At 44.4% G+C, this 23043-nt stretch overlaps 1 protein-coding gene across 6 annotated transcripts in view; it reads left to right on the top strand.

Moving 5' to 3' along the window:
• The window catches only part of tenm4 (teneurin transmembrane protein 4), a gene marked incomplete at both ends in the record, with an annotated part of 418773 nt that extends 397634 nt beyond the window's left edge, over window positions 1-21139 (top strand). For all 6 annotated transcript variants that reach the window (XM_080731250.1, XM_080731249.1, XM_080731248.1 and 3 more), the window contains 2 exons: window positions 5577-5719; window positions 20381-21139. In XM_080731250.1, coding sequence (XP_080587376.1) covers window positions 5577-5719; window positions 20381-21139 — 902 coding nt within the window. The remainder of the gene's footprint in view (window positions 1-5576; window positions 5720-20380) is intronic.
• Window positions 21140-23043: the final 1904 nt, after the last annotated feature.

Raw genomic sequence — 23043 nt, 5'->3', positions numbered from 1 at the left:
GAGTTCTAATGCCGGGGGCGGGAAACACGCCCACGCATTCTCCTTTAATAATAGCACAGGTGGTATCAGTGGTGGAAAGAATGCCTGTGTTGAAAATGTGACTCGAGAAAAAGTATGTACGGCATCAACATACAGTATACTTTAAAGTATCAAAGTTAAAAGTGCTATAAAATGGCAAGTGACTTGTAACTATTATTATTATTACTAGCGGCCCATTATTACTGGCGGCCCAGCGTCTAGTCGGCGACCTGGCCAACTCGGAACAATGTAAATAGGGAATGAATGCCCCGCCCTTTAATGCAAACCCCATTATACCTGTTTTCATAGGACCCGTTTTGACCATCTGTCTGCCTGTGTCCATTTAGGCCCATATATGGAGATATCTGTATCTGTCTGTCTGTCTGTCGGCGTCCATTTTATGTCCATATATGGAGATCACTGCAGTTATAGTTCTGGGTCCATTTTATGCCCATATATGGAGATATCTGTCTATCTGCGTCCATTTTATGCCCATATATGGAGTATCTGTCTGTGCCTCCAACTGTGTTGCAGACACAGTGCCGGTTCCCCCTTTAATGCAAACCTCATTATACCTGTTGTCATAGGACCCGTTTTGAACATCTGTTTGCCTGTGTCCATTTATGCCCATATATGGAGATATCTGTATCTGTCTGTCTGCGTCCATTTTATGCCCATATATGGAGATCTTTGACCATCTGTTTGCCTCTGTCCATTTATGTCCATATATGGAGATATCTGTATCTGTCTGTCTGCAATGCATTTTATGCCCATATATGGAGAACGTGCGTGCCCGTGGGACGAACGGTTCTCGAGATACGCGGATTACATACATACATACACACTCACAGAGATTTTTTGTTGACTCATGTGGCGTACGTGATGTCAGAGCCTTTTATGAAGTGATGTCACAATGAGTCAGAGCTTTCGCCGATTTCCTCCGGAACAGCCTGATGTCAACAATCAACCCCGCATAAGGAGATTCCGAACGTTTCGCGCCGGTTCGGGAAAACCGCGCGTCGGGTCGGGTCGAGACCCGGCACTGCACTCCGTGCCGCGGCGGGGAACGCGCGTGCCGAATCTGAAGCCGGTGGGACGAACGGTTCTCGAGATACGCGGATTACAGACACACAGACAGACAGACACGCAGAGACTTCTCGCATTTATAGATAGATTAGCTATTGTATTGTAAAACAGTAAGTAAAGTCAAAGCACCTCAGAATTGTGCTTGAGTCTACAGTGAGTAAAATGTAGATATGAGTTACTTTCCTCCATCCAAATAATAAATAATTTTAGTGGAGTAAAAGTACAATATTTGCCTCTGAGACGTAGTGGATTAAAAGTAAAAGAAGTTCGAACTGAAAACTGAAAATACTAAATTGCATTTAAGTACAGTACTTGAGTAAATGTTACTTTACACCACTGTGTGTGTGTGTGTGTGTGTGTGTGTGTGTGTGTGTGTGTGTGTGTGTGTGTGTGTGTGTGTGTGTGTGTGTGTGTGTGTGCGTGCGTGCGTGCGTGCGTGCGTGCGTGCGTGCGTGCGTGCGTGCGTGCGTGCGTGCGTGCGTGCGTGCAGTGGCGTCAGTTCAGAAAAGGCTAAGGTATGGCAACATGACTGGTGTCTTGCACGCGCGCCTTCACGCGCGTGCAAGACACCAGTCATGTTGCCATACCTTAGCAACAGGCATGATACATTTATTTCATTCTATTTTTTTCCCGTTTGTACAGTTTCTTGGGCTGGATATGGCAGCTTGGAACTATTGTTCAAGTGCAGCTAAACTTGGCATGTTAGTAAACATGCCACAATTAACAATAATGCATTGCACCTGTGCAGCTGACCTGCAGAACCTGGGAATATATACCATTTTGTCAAGATGTGGAGAATATAACTATAATACCTTGTTAAAGTGACCATTTTGTGAAATTTTGCATTTGTAGTTATTTTACTGTAATTTAACAACATAATAACCAGAACAGACAGACAAAGAGACATTCATGGATTTATATTTAAAAGTAACTTTTATTTTCCCCCCCTGGACCCAGGGTATGGCAGCTGCATACCCCTGCCATACCCAATTGTGTGTGTGTGTGTGTGTGTGAGCACTGCAGTAGCAGTGTGTGCAGGGGTGTCGCACCAAATTTTGGGCCCCGGGTACAAGGATTCACTTTGGGGCCCCTGTGCTTTAACTATTGAAAAATAGCAGATATACAAGCTCACAGCGCGGCACCGAGTGCCGCGCTGCGAGCTTGTAGATCTGCTATTTTTGAAAAATCGTGAAAATGTGTGCAAGAAACCTATGTCAAGGACCCCCAAGATGATATGTATTTGGCCACAGACCCCGATCTCAAAATATTTAGTTCCAGGGACCCCCAGAAGCAAAATTTTAGTTTGAAATGTTCGCTTAAAAAATACATATATCCAAAGATTTTCACACATTTTCACAACTTTTCAAAAATAGCAGATCTACAAGCTCGCAGCGCGGCACTCGGTGCCGCGCTGTGAGCTTGTATATCTGCTATTTTTCAATAGCTCAAGTATAAAACAATTAAGGCCCCTCCGCCACCTTGGGCCCTAGTAACTCAGTCCCACTTTCCTACCCCTTGTGACGCCCCTGTGTGTGTGTGAGCACTGCAGTAGCAGTGTGTGTATCATGGTAGGTGGTGACATGGAAACTGAGTGCTATGTTGGAGCTGGCAGGAGGTGACATGAAACCGTGCTGTAATCAGCACAGCAGCCGGTCCCCAGATGTCACTTATGTGCTCCTGGGATCCAGCTGTGTGTGTGTGTGGGTGTGCTGTGCACGCGTGTGCACGTGGTGTGCATGTGTCATCGTTGGAGGAGCAGCAACACCTGTACAGTAGGAGGCCTGGGCAATCATCGCTGCCGCCAACGCCATCACAGCTCTTGAACAAATCAAGTGTTTGTTATGACGGCGTGCAAAATGATTCCATACAACGCCTGTTTCTGGTGCTCGAATTACTCCCAAACAACGCCTGTTCTTGTTCAAGGTGTTGTTGTTGTTGTTGTTGTTCCTTCGGGATCGAGGGTAATCACTGGCTCTTAAACCCTCTATTGTCATGTAAATGGTGCATACATAGATTGTGCATTACATTCACCTATTCACACTCACACACCGATGGCGGAGGAAACCATGCAAGGCACCAACCTGCTCACCTGGAGCAACTATAGGGGTTCAGAGTCTTGCTCAAGGACTCTTCGACACTAACTCTGTTAGTGGGTGTTGGCTCCATTGGCCAGGCCCCAGTGTTGGACCGCTGTTTTATTTTCCGTATACACCAGGGGTCCTCAATGTTTTCAGGCCAAGGACCCCTTAGCTGAGAGAGAGATGAAGCTGGGACCCCCAGATTCCATGTACCGGTAGTTTCATCGTTTGACAGCACAATCATCAGTGTATTTTGGATTCATGTCAATTTCTGTTATCAGATATGTAACCACTTGAACCATCAATACTTAATAAACTTGACCTTTCATTCTGTACTTAGTGTGCTCTTTTTTCCACTCTACACCAAACCTCTGCCGAAAATAGCCGATCTACAAGCTCACAACGCCTCGCGCTGCGAGGCGTTGTGAGCTCTGCTATTTTTGGCTAAAGTTCTCAGAATATGGACATTAGGGTTTAAGTGGTTAATATAAAAGAGGAGAAAAAAGGTTTCTATCACACAAAGATTTGAAGGACCCCCTGTAGTAACTCTGAGGACTCCCTAGGGGTCCTGGACCCCCTGTTGAAGACCCCTGGTATACACTGAATCTCTTCACCAAAAATGGCAGATTTCTCTCACAACGTGTCGCAACACTTTCTGAACTCGTAAATATGCTATTTTTTTTGCCGAACGCTCCCCTCCAGAATAATAGGGACGCTGGGGTTCAAAGTGGTTAATCACAGCTTTTCTCCCAGAGCAAATCAAAGTGTTTATGAGTGCGACTAGTGCAACCTGATTCCAAGCCTAATGGGCGCCTCTGAGTGGAGCTGTTAGATGAATCATCCTCTGCAGTGCCACAGGGGTCGTAACCAAGCCGTCGCCTGATGAATGGAGATAGCGCTAGATTAAAGGGACGCTGTCACGCTGCTGGTTGCTGGCTGTGTGCATCTCTGTTAATTGTGGAAGGTTGTTGTCATCATAGTCTGCAGCGGTGGATGTTTTGCAAACGGTGTGGCAGAGAGGCACACTGCTGTGCCCTTTACAATTACGTATGTTATTACTGCAATATAACTGTAATGATTTTTAAATTTGTATTTGCTATCAGCAGTGGTCTTCAACGTTTTCAGGCCAAGGACCCCTTTGTTGAGAGAGAGATGAAGCAGGGACCCTCACAACCTTTTCATAGATTCCATATAGTTTCACTGTTTGACAGCACGATCATCAGTGTATTTTGGATTCATGTCAATTTGTGCTTTCAGATATTTAACCACTTGAACAACAGTCAATCACTTTCACTCTGTACGTAGTCTGCTCTTTTCCCCCTCTACACCAAAGCTATTTGCAGCGCGAGGCGTTGTGAGCTTGTAGATCTGCTATGTTTGGGTAAAGTTCTCAGAATATGGACGCTATAGGGTTCAAGTGGTTAGATATAAAAAAGAAGAAAAAGGTTTCTATCTCACAAAGATTTGGAGGACCCCCTGTAGTAACTCTGAGGACCCCCCTGGCGTCCCGGACCCCCTGTTGAAGACCCCTGCCCCAGTGCATATGACAATTGTATTTTCCTAAAGATTTGACATTTTAAACCACTTTCAACCTGGCATTTCTATTTTGGGCCTAATAGTTTGGGGTAATATCGACAACGCATTGCAACGAGTCAGCTTGTAGATCAGCATTTTTTTTGCTATATGAAAGCCCAAAGAAATCCCCCTGTCTGATATAGAAACGACTATATTTACAATTGAACCCATATCAATGAAGAACATTCAGCTTTCTGCTTCATTCAGGCATTCCTACATTTCCCATGATGCACTGCAAGCACTAGCCTGGCACAGTCTTTGGCCACCATTACAGGGCATTGTCCTAATTCATATTTTCTGAAGTCAATTGCACTATTTCACGTGAACACACCATGAGGGTAGCGTCTAAAACATCTTCAACATTTTCAGGCCAAGGACTTCCCCACTACACCAAACGTCTTTTCTGAAAATAGCCGATCTACAAGCTCACAACACCTCGTAGCGCGAGCGTGAGGCATTGTGAGCTTGTAGATCTGCTATTTTTGGCTAAAGTTCTCCGAATAAGGACGCTATAGGATTCAAGTGGTTAATGTAAAAAATCACACTCAATTTAGAGGACCCCCTGTAGTAACTCTGAGGATCCCCTAGGGTTCCCGGACCCCCTGTTGAAGCCCATTGATCTAGAAGAAAGGTTTGTATAGTTTCCACATTGACTGATTTTAAATTCACCCCAGTGACATCGCTGGGGGTAACTTGGGTGGCGTTTCAGAGATGCACAGACAAGTGCTCAGTGTTATAGCTTCTAATTCCCCTTTAATGTAGATTTTGTTAGCCATTTCATCAACGCTGTGATGACTCCATCCCTCTGTTTCTCTGCAGACGTTAACAGCTGGCTGGTGACCTTCGGCTTCCAGCTGTACAACGTCATCCCCGGCTACCGTAAACCCCCCACCAACGCCATGGAGCCCTCCTACGAGCTGGTGAGGACCCAGATCAAGACCCAGGAATGGGACAGCACCAAGGTACGCCGGTCTCCCCCTCTGTCTCCCTCTCTCTCCCTCTTTATCTCAGTCTCTCTCTCTCTCTCATATACATACAGTAAAGGTAATTCACCCTTTGTCAAGTCCCGCCCGTTGTCCCGCCCCTCTTCGCACCCATTGGTTGCTGTGTCTTGGTGGGACAAAAGTCCTTTCTCTCCATCCACTACCATTGAAATTCAGTTGCTTCTTATTGTTATTTTGTTTATTCAATTCTCATTTTAAACTTTGTTTCAGTAAAAAGGAGCCTCTCAGGTGCAATATAGTGACTGGGCATGTTTTTAAATGTTTTTATTTCTCCAAAAATGATGTTTTAGCTAATTCAACATAAAAAAGGCAGAACCAGGGCGGGACAAGGCAGAAAGAGCCTGCTGGTTGGTCAGTTAGGGACCAATCAGAAAGGCTGACAAAGGGGGAATTGAGTACAGAAGTCCTGACGTCACTCGTTCATCCTCCATGGTTCATGGAAGATAACATTGGGTCCAAAAATTGTGGTAGAAAACTAAAGATATTGTCGGGGAGATGGCTCTGTATTGTTTATCGTTTACCATAGTCAGTCTTATTTGTTACTTTGTTTCTGGCGAAAATGTAACCGATTCGGTGGCGATAACGTTAGTGTTTTCTCAGCGCCAGTTGATGATGCATAGCCATAATCCCATATGAGTCTGGTTTTAGTCTACGCTCACACTTGGTTGCATCCTGAAAATATTGTCAGAGTGCAACACCCGAGCACAACCAAACATAAAACGACTTGTCTTTTAGTTCTACTGGATCTCATCTCCACTAGTCCCTCCCTAACATTTTAGTCTAGTTTTTATTTGTTGACGAAATGAGTCTTAGTCATCATATCTTATTTTCTATTACGTTTTTATTTCATTCTCGTCAGTGGTCGCCGGACATTTTCCGTCATAGTTTTAGTACAACAAAATCAACACTGTGTGACTCATTCAAGCACCCTCGTCCCACCTGTCAAATCCTCCTCCAACTCCACCTCGATCTGGCCTTCCACCATTATCAGGCAGAGAAAGCTCCAGCATCGGCCAGACTCCCAGTATAGATGCCCGCCGGCTATCACCGCCAAATCACGGCCCAGTGAGCCAGAGGAACCTGCTCCTCCCCGGGTCCTCAGCCTGGGGGGGGGGGGGGGGGGGGGGGAACGGGGGGGGGGGAACAGGGGTCAGGCTAAACAGCTCTTGTAATTGTCCTGCCATTAGGGAAATTCACTCTCCATTCTCTCTACCGCTGGCCATTGATTTCATCTCATGCTTTACGCCCGGGGGGCCAGGGGTCTGAGACGGCAGCAGACATGCTCTGATTCCCCCGTTTATCAGGCCTTTTAAGTCGCCTCCAACTTCACCTGAATTATTGAAGAGGTTGCCGATGTTATCTTGTGTTGGGTTACAGCCAGAGAATGCCACCCGTCAGGGCGAGCTGACGGTCGCTGCCTGGACTGGAAGTCGTGTTTGTCAGGATAGCCTGTTCGCTAACAACAATAGGCTGTCATAGCTATTGAAAAGAGGTGAATATGATTCTGTGGAAGGAAGCCACGAAAGCCCTTGGAATAGGTACAATGGCACATCTGTGTTATGCAATCCTCATTGAAATCTCAAAAGGAATATGAGTCATTTTAATGCAGGCAAATAAAAGCCGTTGTACATTTTAGGCCACCCAAACTCTCCTGTTTATTAATAAAGTCCCCATTTCCTTCGATCAGAAATCTGCTTTCAGCACATTAGTTCAAAATGAGTTCATGAATGTAAATGTATTTAACTGTACTGTTGCAAACACTAAAGTCCCTGCCTAAGAGTTTTTTTTTTTTTTTTTTTTTTTATAATGGCATGAATGTTGTGTGATTGCTAAGCAGACCTTAATGTAGATTGGCTATTAGTGGCAAGGAGGTTTGGTGTAGAGGGACAATAATAGCAGGCCAGTATTGACGGTTCAAGTGGTTAAATGTCTGATAATACACATTAATCCAACTTAAACTGACAACAGTGCTGTCAAACAAGTCTACGTCGTCTAAGAAATCTATGAACATTTTTAAATCTTCAACACAATTGTATAGAATATATAGGCTATAGTGGGGGTCCCTGCTTCATCTCTCTCTCTCTCAGCAAAGGGGTCCTTGGCCAGAGAGGCAGTTCTGGTAAGTGTTACTGGCAGGCACTGCAGGTCACTGTAGCACCGCTACTCTGTAATAGTAGAGGTTAGCTAACTTTGATTGCGTTTCTATCTGAGAGTCCTGAGAGAGAGAATCCTTGAATCCTGATTCAGCTCGATACTTGCGGCTCTGATTCACATCAGAGCGGCCACCCACCACGGTCGATTATACAGGAAATGAAACACTTTGGAAGTGAGGGATGTGACTTTGCCTGTCTGGAAAACCACGGGTCATCTGTGAAGCGCGAAGTCCTATTTGTCGAGATACCAAAGCGCTATACTGTACGTCCCGCTCAGTGTCGAGATGCACAAAAATGTTTCCTGTTTTAATCCCATCGTCTGGGGAACCCGTGCATGTCTCTTGTTCCGTAGGGAATAGCTGAGCTCACCTCAGATGCTTTCTGCAACAAAAAAAAGGGAACCAGAGTGCAGGAAGGAATCTAATGGAATTCTAAAGGCATTCTCGCTATTTTCCATTTCAAATACTTCCTCCTCCATGCCGACATGCATGGGTGTAGATGAGACGGAATGGATTCGATAGTGTTATTTGGGGTCGGCTTCTCGCCAAAAGCCCTCAGAAATCCGGCAAAATAACATCCTGGCAATTCATCAACACTCGCGAATGCCAGAAAGACATTAATCATCAGACATTTTTTTTAGCCCTTTGTCAAAATGAATGAATGTTTTTAATAGCCCAGGCATATTGCCGCTGGCAAGGCCGTTCACCTTAGGGTTAAATATGACATTAGTGCTATTTAAAAGCACCGATGCTTAACCTGAACGCGATCAGAATGGTAATTCTACCCGGAAAGAGGTCAAAATACATGGTGGGATTTTTGCAGTGATGAATTATCTGCAGAATTCTTGTCCCGAGCACCTGAACTGTCAGCAGATTTCCCATTCAGAAAGGGTACACTATTGTGTATCATTATTTTATGCTTTAACTATTGAAAAATAGCAGATATACAAGCGGTGCCACGCTGCAAGCTTGTAGATCTGCTATTTTTGAAAAATTGTGAAAATTAGAATTTTGACCAGATTTTATAAGTGTCTTTTGAATCCTTCTAAGGTTTTTTGAAAAACCCTATGTTTCTATGTCAGCAATCTGGCTATAGCCATCGTCAAAGAAAAGGTCCTTTTCACTTAACTGGAGCTCAGTTAGTCTGTTCTTGAGAGACTACTATGTCAGTGGTTCTCAAACATTTTCATGTGAAGGACCCCCAAAATGATATTTATTTGGCCACGGACCCCCATCTCAAAATATTTAATTCCAGGGACCCCCCCCCCCCCCAGAAGCAAAATTTGAGTTACAAACGTTCGCTTTGAAAATACATATATTCAAAGATTTGCACACATTTTCACGACTTTTTTCAAAAATAGCAGATCTACAAGCTCGCAGCGCGGCTGTGCGCTTGTATATCTGCTATTTTTCAACAGTTAAAGCATTCAATAAATCCTCTGCCTAAATGGGTTAAAGCCAAAACATCAAAGTGGGTTGGGATTCAGACTAAGGCTGGGCGATATCAGGAAAACCTTAACGTTGTTGAATACCTCGATATCGATATTACTCACGATATTAGAAGAAACAATTGCATTATATCGTTTTCAATGTTTTTTCTGCTTTAGGTCCGGTTACATTAACCTAAACCCTAACCCTAACCTCATTGGGGTATTTCTGAATAGGGATGTTTCTAAGTAGAGGTGTTTCTGAATAGAGGTCTGCCCCCCCTTTAGGTCCACTGCCTGCCTAACCCAGATCATGAATAGCATATCCATGCATGCACACTGCACAGTACACATAGAATAAAGAAATCACATTTCTTATTTCCATTTTCTAACAATGGTTTTATTGAAATAACTACACCTGGTTACAGACGGACTCCTTTTTTCCATGTGCTACGTGCATGCATAGTGTGTGTGCTAATTAATTTGACACATAACACCAACACCTCATTTCAAGCAGACTTTGTCGGTACTATATCGTCGTTGTCGGCAGAAACCTCGTATCTCCAAGTTTCAAATGTGTACGCTTTTTCGCAAAGTAAATCCCTGCTTCATCGTACAAGGCCGTCGCACAAAGGTAGTGAAAACAGCAGATCTACAGACCTACCCTCCCCTGCCCCTTCTTTGTACTGTTTGTTTTAGACTTACTGTTTTCTTCTTTGTTTTACATATCTACTGCATACTGTAGTACTGTGTTCTATTTGTCTGTCATTCAATGTTATATGAGATACTTCAATGGTTTCCAGTGGAAATAAGCTTAGTCTTTTCATGGATCTCCTTTTAGTAGACCTTGTACCAGTGAACTGTACCGTCATGAAACTGTACCTTTTCCTATACAACACCTCGCGGTGCGAGGCGTTGTGTGCTTGTAGATCGGCTGTTTTCACTAGTTTAAATCATTTTTAAAATGATAAATGCAAAACGAACGGTTTCGAACATACACGTTTTTCACCCGACAACAACGGTATGTATACCTGGCATGTTGATACCTCGATGAAGGTACATTTTCTATAAATTGCCCAGCCTTAATTCAGACCGTTATAGGTTTGGTTTCCTTGTAAATTACTTGTAAGCCTTTTACAGATGGCCAACGGAAACCTTTTGCACAGCTGCCAGTTGGACCAGTAAACGCAGCGGTAAAGCGAATCATATTAATCGTGGGTGTGTTTCGTTTAGGAGTTACTGTGTGTGTGCCAGCATGGGCGGTTCCTGTAGCATTAATGTCACGCTGGCACACAGAAGCACACGCACAATTAATGTCATTACCTTAACAGCTGTCTTTAACAGTCAACATGTACTGTATGCTGTGCAGAGGCTTCGAGTAGTGCAACTGTCATACATAGGTTTAGTTTACATATACAAGCCTTGTCTTGTATAGTTGATTGATTGATTGATTGATTGATTGATTGATTGATTGAAGAAAATGTTAGAAGGTTGCATAGGAAAAAGTACAGTTTCATGACAGTACAAATCACTGGTACAAGGTTCAACTAAAAGGAGATCCTAGTCAGCTTTTCTGCTTATTTACACAGGAACCACTTCATGTACAGTATCTCATATAAGATTGAAAGACAGACGGATAGAACACAGTACTTTGCATAGGAAATCATCAATAATGGGGAAAAGCAGTATAAAGAAGAAAGAAAATAAAAATAAAAAAATAACAAAGGAAAAATAAATAATAGTTATACAGAGAAAATAGAGATATTTACAATGGAAAATGGAATAGTATTCAAGAGTACTGATGATGTCGCACAGCTTTCTTAATATAATCTGAATTGAGTCTTTAAATAGAAACTTTAGCCTAGATTTTGAGACTTTTTTTTTTACCCACGTTTGTCAGACAGGTATTTCTTCTTCGTTACCTCTGGAGTATTTTCCGCGAGAGGAAAGCCTTGAGATAATTAACGTTGTTGGCGCGAGGGAAACTGCAGATCTGCAAGCCAAGCTCGCGACTGTGTCGCGGCGTGACGCGTTGTGAGCTTGTAGATCAGCTTTTTTAAGTGTGTGCCACTGGTGTGTATAAATTATTATTTAGTCTGTATAGTTTTTTTCTTCTTCTTTTTTATATATATCCTGTGTGCAAGACATGCTATGCATATATGTATAGGTCCCCTGGTTTCTGAAATAATGCTCGCGTCAAAATGTCCTTTTTCAAACTTCAGCACTTTGGGGACGTGCTAGCGCCACACCGGTGTGTACCGCAGACTGATTAAAACGCGAGTTCTTTGAAGCATAAATATAGGTCGTAAACTGCAGACACACAAATATATCTCGAGCACTTAAAGGGGCACTCCACCACTTTTCAACCTATCTTCATATAATAGGTCCTCACTAATGTTCATGATAAAATATCAAAAAAAAAAATTCTACTCAGTTTGGGTCTCATAGGAGAGCTGTGGGTGGGTCAAATCCTTCCTACCGGTGACATCATCAATGGGAAATGCAAGCTAATAGAAACTGCAGGCTTTCTATTCCTGAAAAAGTTGCAATGTTAAAGTGGAAGCCATTGTTCTTGTGATAATAAAAATCTTTTTTTTTTCTTCAAAATATTATTATTATTATTTTTTTGTCAAACGATGAAGTCACCGGTAGGAAGGATTTGACAGCTCTCCTATGAGACCCAGACTGAATAGAAAAAAAATGTGCTATTTTATTATGAACATTAGTGAGGACCTATTATATGAAGACAGGTTGAAAAGTGGTGAACTACTCCTTTAAGTATTCTTTATTTTATTTTTTGTTTGTTTGCGAGTGTGTGTGAGAGAAAACACGCCCGCCGCCTCTCTCTCTCTCTCTCCATCTCCTTTCATTTAGGCTCCTATTTCAAACCCATTCGCCGTCAGAGTCGCACGGCCAGATTAGAAAACGTGGCTGGCGAGGGAGCAGACAGATGAGCTCTGCGGTCCACCAGGTTTGATCTCTGTGTGATTGTGAGCGGGCGGCGCAGGCGGCGCCGCTGCTGTGGGGGCTGATTGCACCCCGGCGCCCCCACACGCCCCGCGTTAACCGCGCCTCGGCCAAGATCCAGAGCAGGGGTGTCGCACCAAATTCTGGGCCTTCATGGATACTATTGAAAAATAGCAGATCTACAAGCTCACAGCGCGGCACCGAGTGCCCTAACCCTATTTTTGAAAAATCGTGAAAATGTGTGCAAGTCTTTGAATATTTCATATGTTTCTATGTCACCGGTGCTCAAACCTTTTCATGTGAAGGAAAATTACATGTATTTGGCCACGGACCTCCATCTCAAAATATTTAGTTCCAGGGGACCCCCCAGAAGCAAAATTTGAGTTACAAATGTTCGCTTAAAAAACACATATATTCAAAGATTTGCACCCATTCTCACGACTTTTCAAAAATAGCAGATCTACAAGCTTGCAGAGCGGCACTGGGTGCCGCGCTGTGAGCTTGTATATCTGCTATTTTTCAATAGCTAAAGTATAAAATAATTAAGGCCCCTTCGCCTATAGGGCCCTAGTAACTCAGTCCCACTCCCCCCCCCTTAAGTGACGCCCCTGTCCAGAGTATAGTCCCGAGGGGGTGTTTCAGCAAAGTGGAGCGCGCGGTGTGGTCCCCCATCCCCTCTCTCTCTCTCTCTCTCTCTCCGCCCCGGGGACGGCTGACCGGCGGGGTCACAGCTCTGGCTGGGGTAAACAAACACACCGTGGTGTGGTATGGTGTGAAGTGTCCCCCCCGGGGGTCCATGCTGGTTCTCCCCACTGGGTGGCTGCTGGGACTGGGAGGCTCAGCCGGCAACGAGCCAAGGAGGCCCAGGGCTGCCACGGATCTGTAGATGGGGTGGAGATATCTGTGCGGGGAATAAACCTCTTATCTCCATATTCTGACTTTTAGGGCTTTATTTTGATTGTCATGCCAGCTCTTATGCCTTGACCCAGGGGTCTTCAACGTTTTCAGGAAGGACCCCTTAGTTGAGAGAGAGATGAAGCAGGGACCCCCACAACCTTCTCATAGATTCCCTATATTTTCATTGTTTGACAGCACAATCGTCAGTGTATTTTGGATTCAGCTTTTTTAAGCGTGTGACACCAACTTGCAGCTAAGTATAAATCATTCTTTAGTCTGCTGTGCATATTTATGAAGTTGTTCCTCTGTTTAAAATGTCCTTTTCAAACACAGCACTTTGGGGATCGAAACTAGCTTGTGGCTCTAATACTTTTGTTTGTTGGGGCTTTTATGCCTTTATTGATAGGACTGTAGACTAACAGGATATGGGGAGAGAGATGAGGAGGGACCTTTGCCGTACCAAGGTCGTCCGGATCGGGAATCAAACCGGCGACGCCGCCAGTTATCCATGCCTATGTGGCAATGCCTAAGTGGTATGCGCCTGGACCAGTAGGCCAGCGGGCGCCCCGCTTTTGATGCTTTTTAATATATAATTTGGGGGGCTTTTCTGCCTTTATTGATAGTACGTAGTGGAGATAGACAGGAAATTTGTAGAGAAAGCTAGACGGTTGTTGGGATCGGGAGGCGCCCTACTTTAGATTAGGGCATTAGCGACTTGTGATTTTTGCAAGTCGACTCGACTCAGTGAAAAGTTGAGTTGAAGTCGACTTTATCGTTTGATGACGTCATCACATCATCACACACAACCCTCCAATTATTTTGGGGGGTCCCCAGATGATTAACTTAATGTGCAACATCGTTTTCTCACTCAACTATAAACAAACCAACATAAAGTTTAGGTATATAGAGGGTATCTTCACATTTCTAAAGTGCCAATTTAAAGACTTTAATACCTCTAAAATGACAAATTAAACATTGTCCAAATTGTCAAATATATAGAGGCAGAAATTGTGAAAATAGCCCATCTACATGCTCACAACGCCTCGCGATGCGAGGCGTTGTGAGCATGTAGTTCGGCTATTTTCACAATAGAACCATGTTATACCAAATGTAATGTAGCACTGTAATATTGGATCATTCCGTCCTTGACAACAAGCAATCCTACTGTTTGAATGCTGTACAGACACACACATGGAGCAAAAATAACGCTAGAAAAAAATAGAGATTTTTTATTTTCAACTTCGACTTTCGACTCTCTCTGGTGGGAGTCAGCTTGTGTAATGAAGTCGACTCAGTTGACTTCAGGGCATTAACGATGTTTCGTTAATGCCCTACTTTAGATGCTTTTGAATTTGAATCCTGAAAAGCAGGCTACAGTCGCTCCACCACCACCATCGCCTCCGTGCGGCTCCTGTGTCTCTCTCCTGTGGCCCCGGATCACCCCTTCAGATCGGGGCGCCTCGGAGCTCAAACCGAATTAGAAACTGTCACCGGCGAGATGCCGGACACGGCTGTCGAGCTCCTCAGGACACTCGACACTCCGGTGGCTTTTTCATCGCAGCTCGTTTCATTCCGCCTCGGACCCCGCCCGTCTCGCTGGGCGCCTCGCTGCGGTCGGCTCATATCCATCTCATATCTTCTCCGCTCCCGTCCCTGCGATGTTTGCTTATTTTTCTTTCCCCGGCGAGAGCGGCTCTTGTCAAGTAATATTAGGGCAGGGGGATTAATTCTCTCTGAAGGGAATGCACACTCCATACAAAAGCTTTGGTTGCCATAAGGAATTAGAAAGATAGAGTGCATACCAAACTAATTCCTCTTTTTTCTTTCCCCCCCTGTATATGCCACAGCAGAGCTGTCAGGAGTTAGTAGCTTCAATTTCTCTTTTTAAATGTCATACGTGTCAGGAATGATAAGGGAGACGGTGCATTTTTCTGACAAACACCTCTGTCCGTCTCTGGACCGCGCGTGTTTTATACGGGACGTTCACAGTGGGCAATGCCTGATTCATGCCTGGATGGAATTGCAGCAAGGGCGAGCTCCCAGAGTGTCCACGACCGCAGACGCGTCCTCCCCCCACACCCCCGCGCCCCCACCGTTGTGCTCAAACCTCGTTGTGCTCAAACCCGTTGGGAAAAAACGTGCACGCAGCATCTCACCAGCGTCGCACCGTCCTCCCGTGAGCACGCCAGGACGGGCGTCCTCAGGGGAAGACTGTGTGTCCACACACGTTAGCTTTTCACCGGGCTAGCATCACCGACGTCGACCTCCGAAAGTGTCAGCAGGTTAGTATGTCACCAGCGTTAGTTTTTACTGAGGTTAGGGTTAAGGTTACGTTTAGGCATAGTTTTACTGAGGTTAGGGTTAGGGTTGGGTTTAGGCATAGTTTTACTGAGGTTAGGGTTAAGGTTAGGTTTAGGTGGTAGGTCTTCGCGCACGGGATGTTAAACTGGGAGTCGGGGATTTAGCCAGAACGCCACTGTGTACAAGTCCGCGGAGTGTAGTGCCTCGTCCGCGGAGTGTAGTGCCTCGTCCGCGGAGAGGCCGCGTCTAATCCGTGTTCCGTCCGCGGAGAGGACGCGTTGGGAGCTCGCCCTTCCTCTGGAATCGTGTGGCACACATCACAGTTGTCGGGCCGTGGCTCAGGAGGTAGAGCAGGTTGTTGGCCAATGATCTGTGGGTTGACGGTCAGTGGTGGAAAAAAGTACTCACATGTCTTACTTAAATACAAGTATCAATACTGCAATGTAGAAATACTCTGTTACAAGTAGAAGTCTGGAATTCAACTTTTACTTGAATAAATGTACAAAAGTATTGGTATCAAAATGTACTTAAAATACCAAAAGTACTCGTTATGCGGAATGTCCTATTTGAAGTTTTCAAGTGTATAACAATCTTTTGAAAATAAGCTGATCTACAAGCTTGTAGATCAGCTGCTTCACTTCCCAATGTATGAATGAATGGACCATTGTAAAGCATTTTGAGTTCGCAACTTGCTAAGAAAAGCGCTATAAAAATGCAACCCATTGTTATTGTAGGGCAGAAACCTCTTGTCTTTGTTTTTTTCCTAAATTAACGTCTTACTTGATCATACGACGGCGTCACACAAAAGCACCAAAAGTAGCAGATCCACAAGCTCGAAACATGGTGCGAAGAGACATGTTTTGAGCTTGCAGATCTGATATTTTCAGTGTGTGACGCCCGGGATTCGAACCCAGGTCTCCCACGCGAAAGTCCATCTTAACCCTCAGTCCAAAGGGATATCCTTGTGGACCCGGGGGAGATACTAGACCTTTTGAGGCTATCAGACTGAGGCAGTGAGTCACTCAACTGCTACACGACTAAGGATAAATCAGGCTTTATTTGTCACACCTTTTTGTCAGTGCATTTGGGAAAGTGTTGGCATAACAAGTGAGGTTAATGTAATCCAAACAGCTAACGGCTGTGTTTCTCCCCGTCGTATTGAAATGTATTCTTTTAAAACCATGTATAGTAGTGGTATAATGAAGCCATGGGGGATTTCAGCTCATTTTCCCCTTTTAGAAAAATGTATCCCCGCAGGGAAGAAAAATAAAGCGTCGGTTGTTTTGTTTTGCAACATTTTGAACCCAAGAGCGGGGCTGTCTGTCCAAGCCATTGTTGAACATTTGCATTTACAGTATGTGTGAGCCCCTAGTAACCATGTGGGAAATGCAGAATCACTTGGACGCATTCAGGTGTGACTGTATTCAAAACAGAGAGAAGAAATAATACACACATGGGCAGGGGCGTCACAAGGGGGCAGGAAAGTGGGTTTACCAGGGCCCAAGGTGGAGGGAAGGGCCTTACTAATTTTATAGATTAGCTTGCAGATCTGCTATTTTTGAAAAGTCATGAAAATGTGTGCAAATCTTTGAATTTATGTATTTTTTTAAGCGAACATTTGTATCTCAAATTTTGCTTCTGGGGGGTCCCTGGAACTAAATATTTTGAGATGAGAAACATCGGCTTTTCAAAAAACCTTAGAAGGATTTGAAATATTTAAAGACACATTTTCACAATTTTTCAAAAATAGCAGATCTACAAGCTCGGTGCCGCGCTGTGAGCTTGTATATCTAACAAAATAATGCGTAATAATGCGTACCCAGTCTAAATGGGTTAAACCCCCTCCCCCTATGAAGGACATTCATGGGGGGCCCGCAGTGAATCCTTGTAACCGGGGCCCAGAATTTGGTGCAACACCCCTGCACACGTACGGGCACAGAGCCTGGTTTTAGAATGCAGGTGTAAACAGTGTAAAAGGTGCAGGAATTTCTCTCTCACAGAAGTTCTTTTGAAGATCGGCAGCTATTATGCATGACCATTGCACCGTGTCTGTCTAAAATAACATGAAAGTAGTGGAGGTACTGTACGACTGTGTGTGGCCTACTGACAGTGTGCAGTCATGTAAAGTAACTACATTTACTCAAGTAATGTACTTTAGTACAATTCTGAGGTATATTTGTACTTTTCTATAGTATTTCCAATACTACTTTTTACTGTAGATTTTGATGATTATTAGGCTACAAAACATAAATGACCCACTTCAGCCTATATCATCATGAAAATAGTCAATCTACAAAAGATTTTTGGTACATTTTCTGTGTTTCAGAATCAGAATACGTTTGAAAACTTGTGAAACAGGACTTTCTAATGGGGATCGCAGGCAAATGTTGTATTGATGTGCTTGACATGAAAACACTTGAGATCCACTTCTCTAGATGTCTCGCATCTTATGAAGAGAAGACTCTTTCCAAAAGTTACAAACTGGCAGTTTGCAACAAATGTGGACACTTTAGACAAGTTTTCTTCAAAGGTTTTTTCTTGTTCCTTTAAATACATAAAAACAACCTATTTTTGCCAAGGACGTCATCCTCATTTTTGACTGAACATGTTTGAAGAGGGGCTTTAGTCACAACAGCAAAAGTTTGAAGTGACATGAGTCCCTGTATCAGAACATACCAGTCTCCAAACACTCAGGAGGACATCAACTGAGGATCCCCATTAAAGAACACACATATCAGAGATGAAGCCAAGATGGGGTGTTTAGCAACATGGAACCTTTTGATAGACGGCAGGATAAAGGTTGAAGGGGAAAAAAAGATTCACTAATGGCTGCTTTGCGCTGCTTTGCACATTTGCCTGATGAAGACCTCGAAGAGATCGAAACGTTGCTTTAATGAAACAAGTACATTTTTTGGAGATTAATAACAATGTGCGGAGGTTTTATCTTCTGCTTGCTTTGCACTGGCGCCATGTGTTAACCTCTTCTACGAGGTGTTATAAGTACGTGAACACTAGTGTTCGTATTCTGAGGAAAACGTATGGTGAAAATGTGTAGAGGGGGAAGGTTGTAACACAAACTAAACTTTTCGGTTTTCAAGCCACATTTTTTCCAGACACGTTTCTTCAATACAGTAATAGGGGGAATTAAAAATAATGTGTGTAATAAAATATAGCTGCAAACCAAGTTGCTCAATAAATAATACAATATAAAATAATAAAATACAAAGCACCACTCATCACAGCCAGTGAATTTACAGCCAAAAAATGGGACAGTTTCCCATATCAATACTGTGTAAGAAAAAATAATCACACTCACATTCTGCGTATCGTCTCTGTCTACAAGCTTGCTCAAACAAGTCTACAAGCTCAAAGCCTGTCGCATTGCGACACGTTTGGGCTTGCAGAACTGCTATTTTTGCTACTTTTGCGTGACACCGTAACTGTTTGATTTAACTTAAAAAGTAAAAAAATGGAGATAAAGAGGTTTCAACGCTATGTAATATAACAAGAAGAGGTATGCCGACCTGCTGGTTCTCTGCAAACATGCACAGCTGTCTCTCATTCACAACCACAGCGAGAGACGGCACAGCACTGTAATGGTGTCACCGCTCTGCCTCCTTTAAGGCCCTCTGCCCCCACATGTGCTGCTGTGTTGTTGGAGCTGTGTGCAGCTCCCTATACGTGGCTGTGTGGGTCTGTCTGTGTGTCTGTCTGTCTGTGTGTCTGTGTGTGTGTGTGTATGTAGCCTGAACTTCCTAAACTTCGGCACGCCACTAGTCCCACAGTTTTGCCACCACACACTCGCGCCATATGTCAAATCGACCGGCTTACTCGGGAATCGTGGGCTATTACTTTTCTAAGAGAAAGGTTCTATAGTTTAATTGATATTAATTTATTAGTGAATTAATTTTCCCCATTGACTTATAATGGGAATCGCAAAAACTCACATTCAATTATTTGTCTCTCGCAAACCATAGGGGCTAGAGTTTCAAGACTTGGAGAGGAGGTTCATAATGATTTCAAGGATTAAATGAAAAATAATTGTGTCATTTGGCCGCATGGTGGCGCCATAACACCCCACTTTACGTTTTGGCCTGTAACTCTTGAACCGTAGGTCGGAAAATTAAAAATATTTTTTCCCTGGATTCCTTGGGCCATGACGCATCTCCCCATATAGGCCCCTTTTCCTACATATTTTCTTCAAATGTCACAAAAATCGGTACACATGATCCACACACACACACACACACACACACACACACACACACACACACACACACACACACACACACACACACACACACAGCTCCACTTCACACGGGTGTGATTTTTTTATAAATAGGGTGAGTTTGCAGACCATTCACCATATTCACACTAGCAGCCATTTTGCTATTAAGTTGATGAAACGCCCCCCCCCCCCCCCCCCCCCCCCCCCCATTGGCATTTGCTCCCAACTCGCAAATGTGGCATGAGAACAAAATGGCCGTTGTGAGAATACGGTATAGTCAATGGCTTACAGCAGGTCGGCAACCTTTTTGACATGAAGTGCCATGTTTTCATTTTCTTGATAGTCCGTGTGACATATCAACATTATGTGTAATGATGACATTTTTGGGGGGTTGGCTGTTTGGCTTATTTTTTTTTTGACTTATTTTTTTGTCTTCTTTTGTACTATATTATTTAGTTTAGTTGTGTTCATCTTATGTTCTTAATCTACTGAACTTTTTATAATGTTTCTCTTGCTTGGAGACGAGTGCAACCAGAACAGGGCATGTGATCGTTGTGATTAACACCAGTGTGTTGTTTGTGTGTGTGTGTTGTGCGTGCGCTTGCGCGCGCGTGTGTGTGTGCGTGCACGTGTGTGTCCCCTTGCAGTCGGTGCTGGGCGTGCAGTGCGAGGTCCAGCGGCAGCTGAAGGCCTTCGTGAAGCTGGAGCGCTTCGGCCAGATCTACCGGGCCAAGAGCGCCGGCTGCCCGCAGCCCGAGGGCAAGACGCTCTTCGCCTCGGGCGGCTCCCTCTTCGGCCGCGGCGTCAAGTTCGCCATCCGCGGCGGCCGCGTCAGCACGGACGTCATCAGCTCGGCCAACGAGGACGGCCGGCGCATGGCGGCCGTGCTCAACGGCGCCCACTACCTGGAGGACCTGCACTTCACGGTGGGCGGCGCCGACGCCCACTACTTCGTCAAGCCGGGCTCGGTGGAGGGCGACCTGGCGCTCATCGGCATGACGGTGGGCCGGCGCACGCTGGAGACGGGCGTCAACGTGACGGTGGCGCAGGTGAACGCGGTGCTGGGCGGCAGGACTCGGCGCATCACCGATATCACGCTGCAGCACGGCGCGCTGTGGCTCAACGCGCGCTACGGCAGCACGGTGGACGAGGAGAGGGCGCGCGTGCTGGAGCTGGCGCGGCAGCGGGCCGTGGCGGCGGCGTGGGCGCGCGAGCGCCAGCGGCTGCGCGACGGCGAGGAAGGGTCGCGCGCCTGGACCGAGGGGGAGAGGCAGCAGCTGCTGGGCACGGGGCGCGTCCAGGGCTACGACGGCTACTACGTGGTGTCGGTGGACCAGTACCCGGAGCTGGCGGACAGCGTCAACAACGTTCACTTCATGAGACAGAGCGAGATGGGCCGGAGGTGACATGATGATGAGACGTGACTGAGGCCCCCCCCCGGCCGCAGCCGCGGCGGTGGTGGCGGCGAATCATGGGACTAAACACACTATAGATAGGAAATAGGACAGAAAGACATTCTTTGCCAAAGACAGTTGTGTTACATGACCACTTGATTTGTTTTGTTCTTTTTTTTTTTTTGGACCGTGCTCAACGTTTCTTTTTTTAAATATACAGTAAAAAAAAAAAAAAAAAAAAAGGAATAGAGAAAAACATGAGGAAAAAACTACGAGAAAATGCGTGGTTACATTCCGTTGCACTGTATTAACGGAAGAGAGTGACCTTGTCCTTTAAAAAAAAAAAGACTCTTTGAACAGTCTTTGCCCTCCAAGTGCGGCTGCTAGGGGACGGACATACTGCGATGTCTGTGACTTAAAAACGTTGGTGACGTCCTGTTCTCGCTCTCCCTCTCGCGTCGGTGGGTGATTCTGTTCGGACGGACTCCCATGGACGGAGTGTTGTTGGTCAAACGTTTATTCGTCCACTGGCGCCCCCCTCTGTCTGCTGCCAGACCAGACGAGCACATTGTGACTCTATACAAAAGCTTGCTCCATTCTGCCTTTTTGCTTCGCCTCAGCCAAGGAGATTCCTTCTCGTTAACGTTTTCTTTTCTTCTACTTGAAAAACTGTCGTAAACCCCCCCCCCCCCCCCCCGGTCGTCCATAAATAATGGACAGAAATAATCATCTGTTGGCTGTACAACCCCTGTGGCCGTCAATGTCCCACTGAACTCGTCTAAGCACCTTCATTATTTTTTTGCGTGATGTCTCGTTTGACGTGTTTTTGTTATTCTTTGTTTTTTTTATTGTTATTTCATTTTGAAGTGAAAGCTTGATGCTCTAGTGGTCTTAGTACGGAGGGCTTTGGTGCACCGTGACATGTGCATGTCGACTGCCTTCTGTACAAACTAAAAACTAACTAAAGAAAAAACTCCTTTAATCAAACTGAAACTGTACGGAAAAGCCAACAAAGGGATGTTGAGATCACACGTTGTTTTTACTTCAATGTCTGTTTTTATTATTATTTCCGCCATGAATCTGTTTTTCGTGAGAGGATAAAAAAAAAGGATGCTACAATAACACAGATCTGCTCTCTTGCTTTTGATTTTTGACCGTTTTGTGGTCAAAAGACCTGATTATGACCATAAGAGCCAACCCTGTAAGAAAATACTGTGGAAACAATGTCTGTATTAAAACGACAACAAAAGGTATTTTATGGGAATGATTTTGAACTACCTTTTAGTTTTGTTTTATAAATAGCTATATGAAATAACAGTATAACAAATGTGAATTTAAAAAAAAAAGAAAAGAAGAAAAGAAATGTGAACTATTGTCCCTTTTAATCGTTAATTGTTGTACTTGAACAATACTTAAGGGTGTGTCGACACATGGAATAAACTATTGAAAGGTGGTTTAGTTCAAAATCAACTATTGTGTTTTTCATTAGCGGAAGGACTACTACATTTTTACCGATCCATGGCAGTCAAGCGATGTATGGGAAATATAACAGATGGCAGTGTTTATTTTATCATTTCTCTCAGTATTACCCACATAATACAATCAAATCATTTTGTTTGGATGAAAAGGATGTTCAAAGTGAGGGTGCAGAAAGGGGTTCTGAAAGGGGCTTTTACTAAAAACCTACTGATGGTAGCATGCTCTGGTCGCCAGTGGTGGATAGGGATGGGATGATATGAAAATGTCATATCACGATTATTGTGACAAAAGAAATTGCGATTTACTGTACGTTATTATCGCGATAATCAAAATCCATTATCCTGGGGCGGAACATTTGCCAAAAAATAGCTGATCTACAAGCTCACAACGCGTCACAACGCACCGCGTTGTGAGCTTGTAGATCGCCTAATTTTTTT

This window comes from Nannobrachium achirus, assembly GCF_963921795.1.
Source record: "Nannobrachium achirus genome assembly, chromosome: 8".
NCBI lineage: Eukaryota > Metazoa > Chordata > Actinopteri > Myctophiformes > Myctophidae > Nannobrachium > Nannobrachium achirus.
Note: the sequence above shows the minus strand (reverse complement) of the source record. Positions and strands in the feature narration are given on the sequence as shown.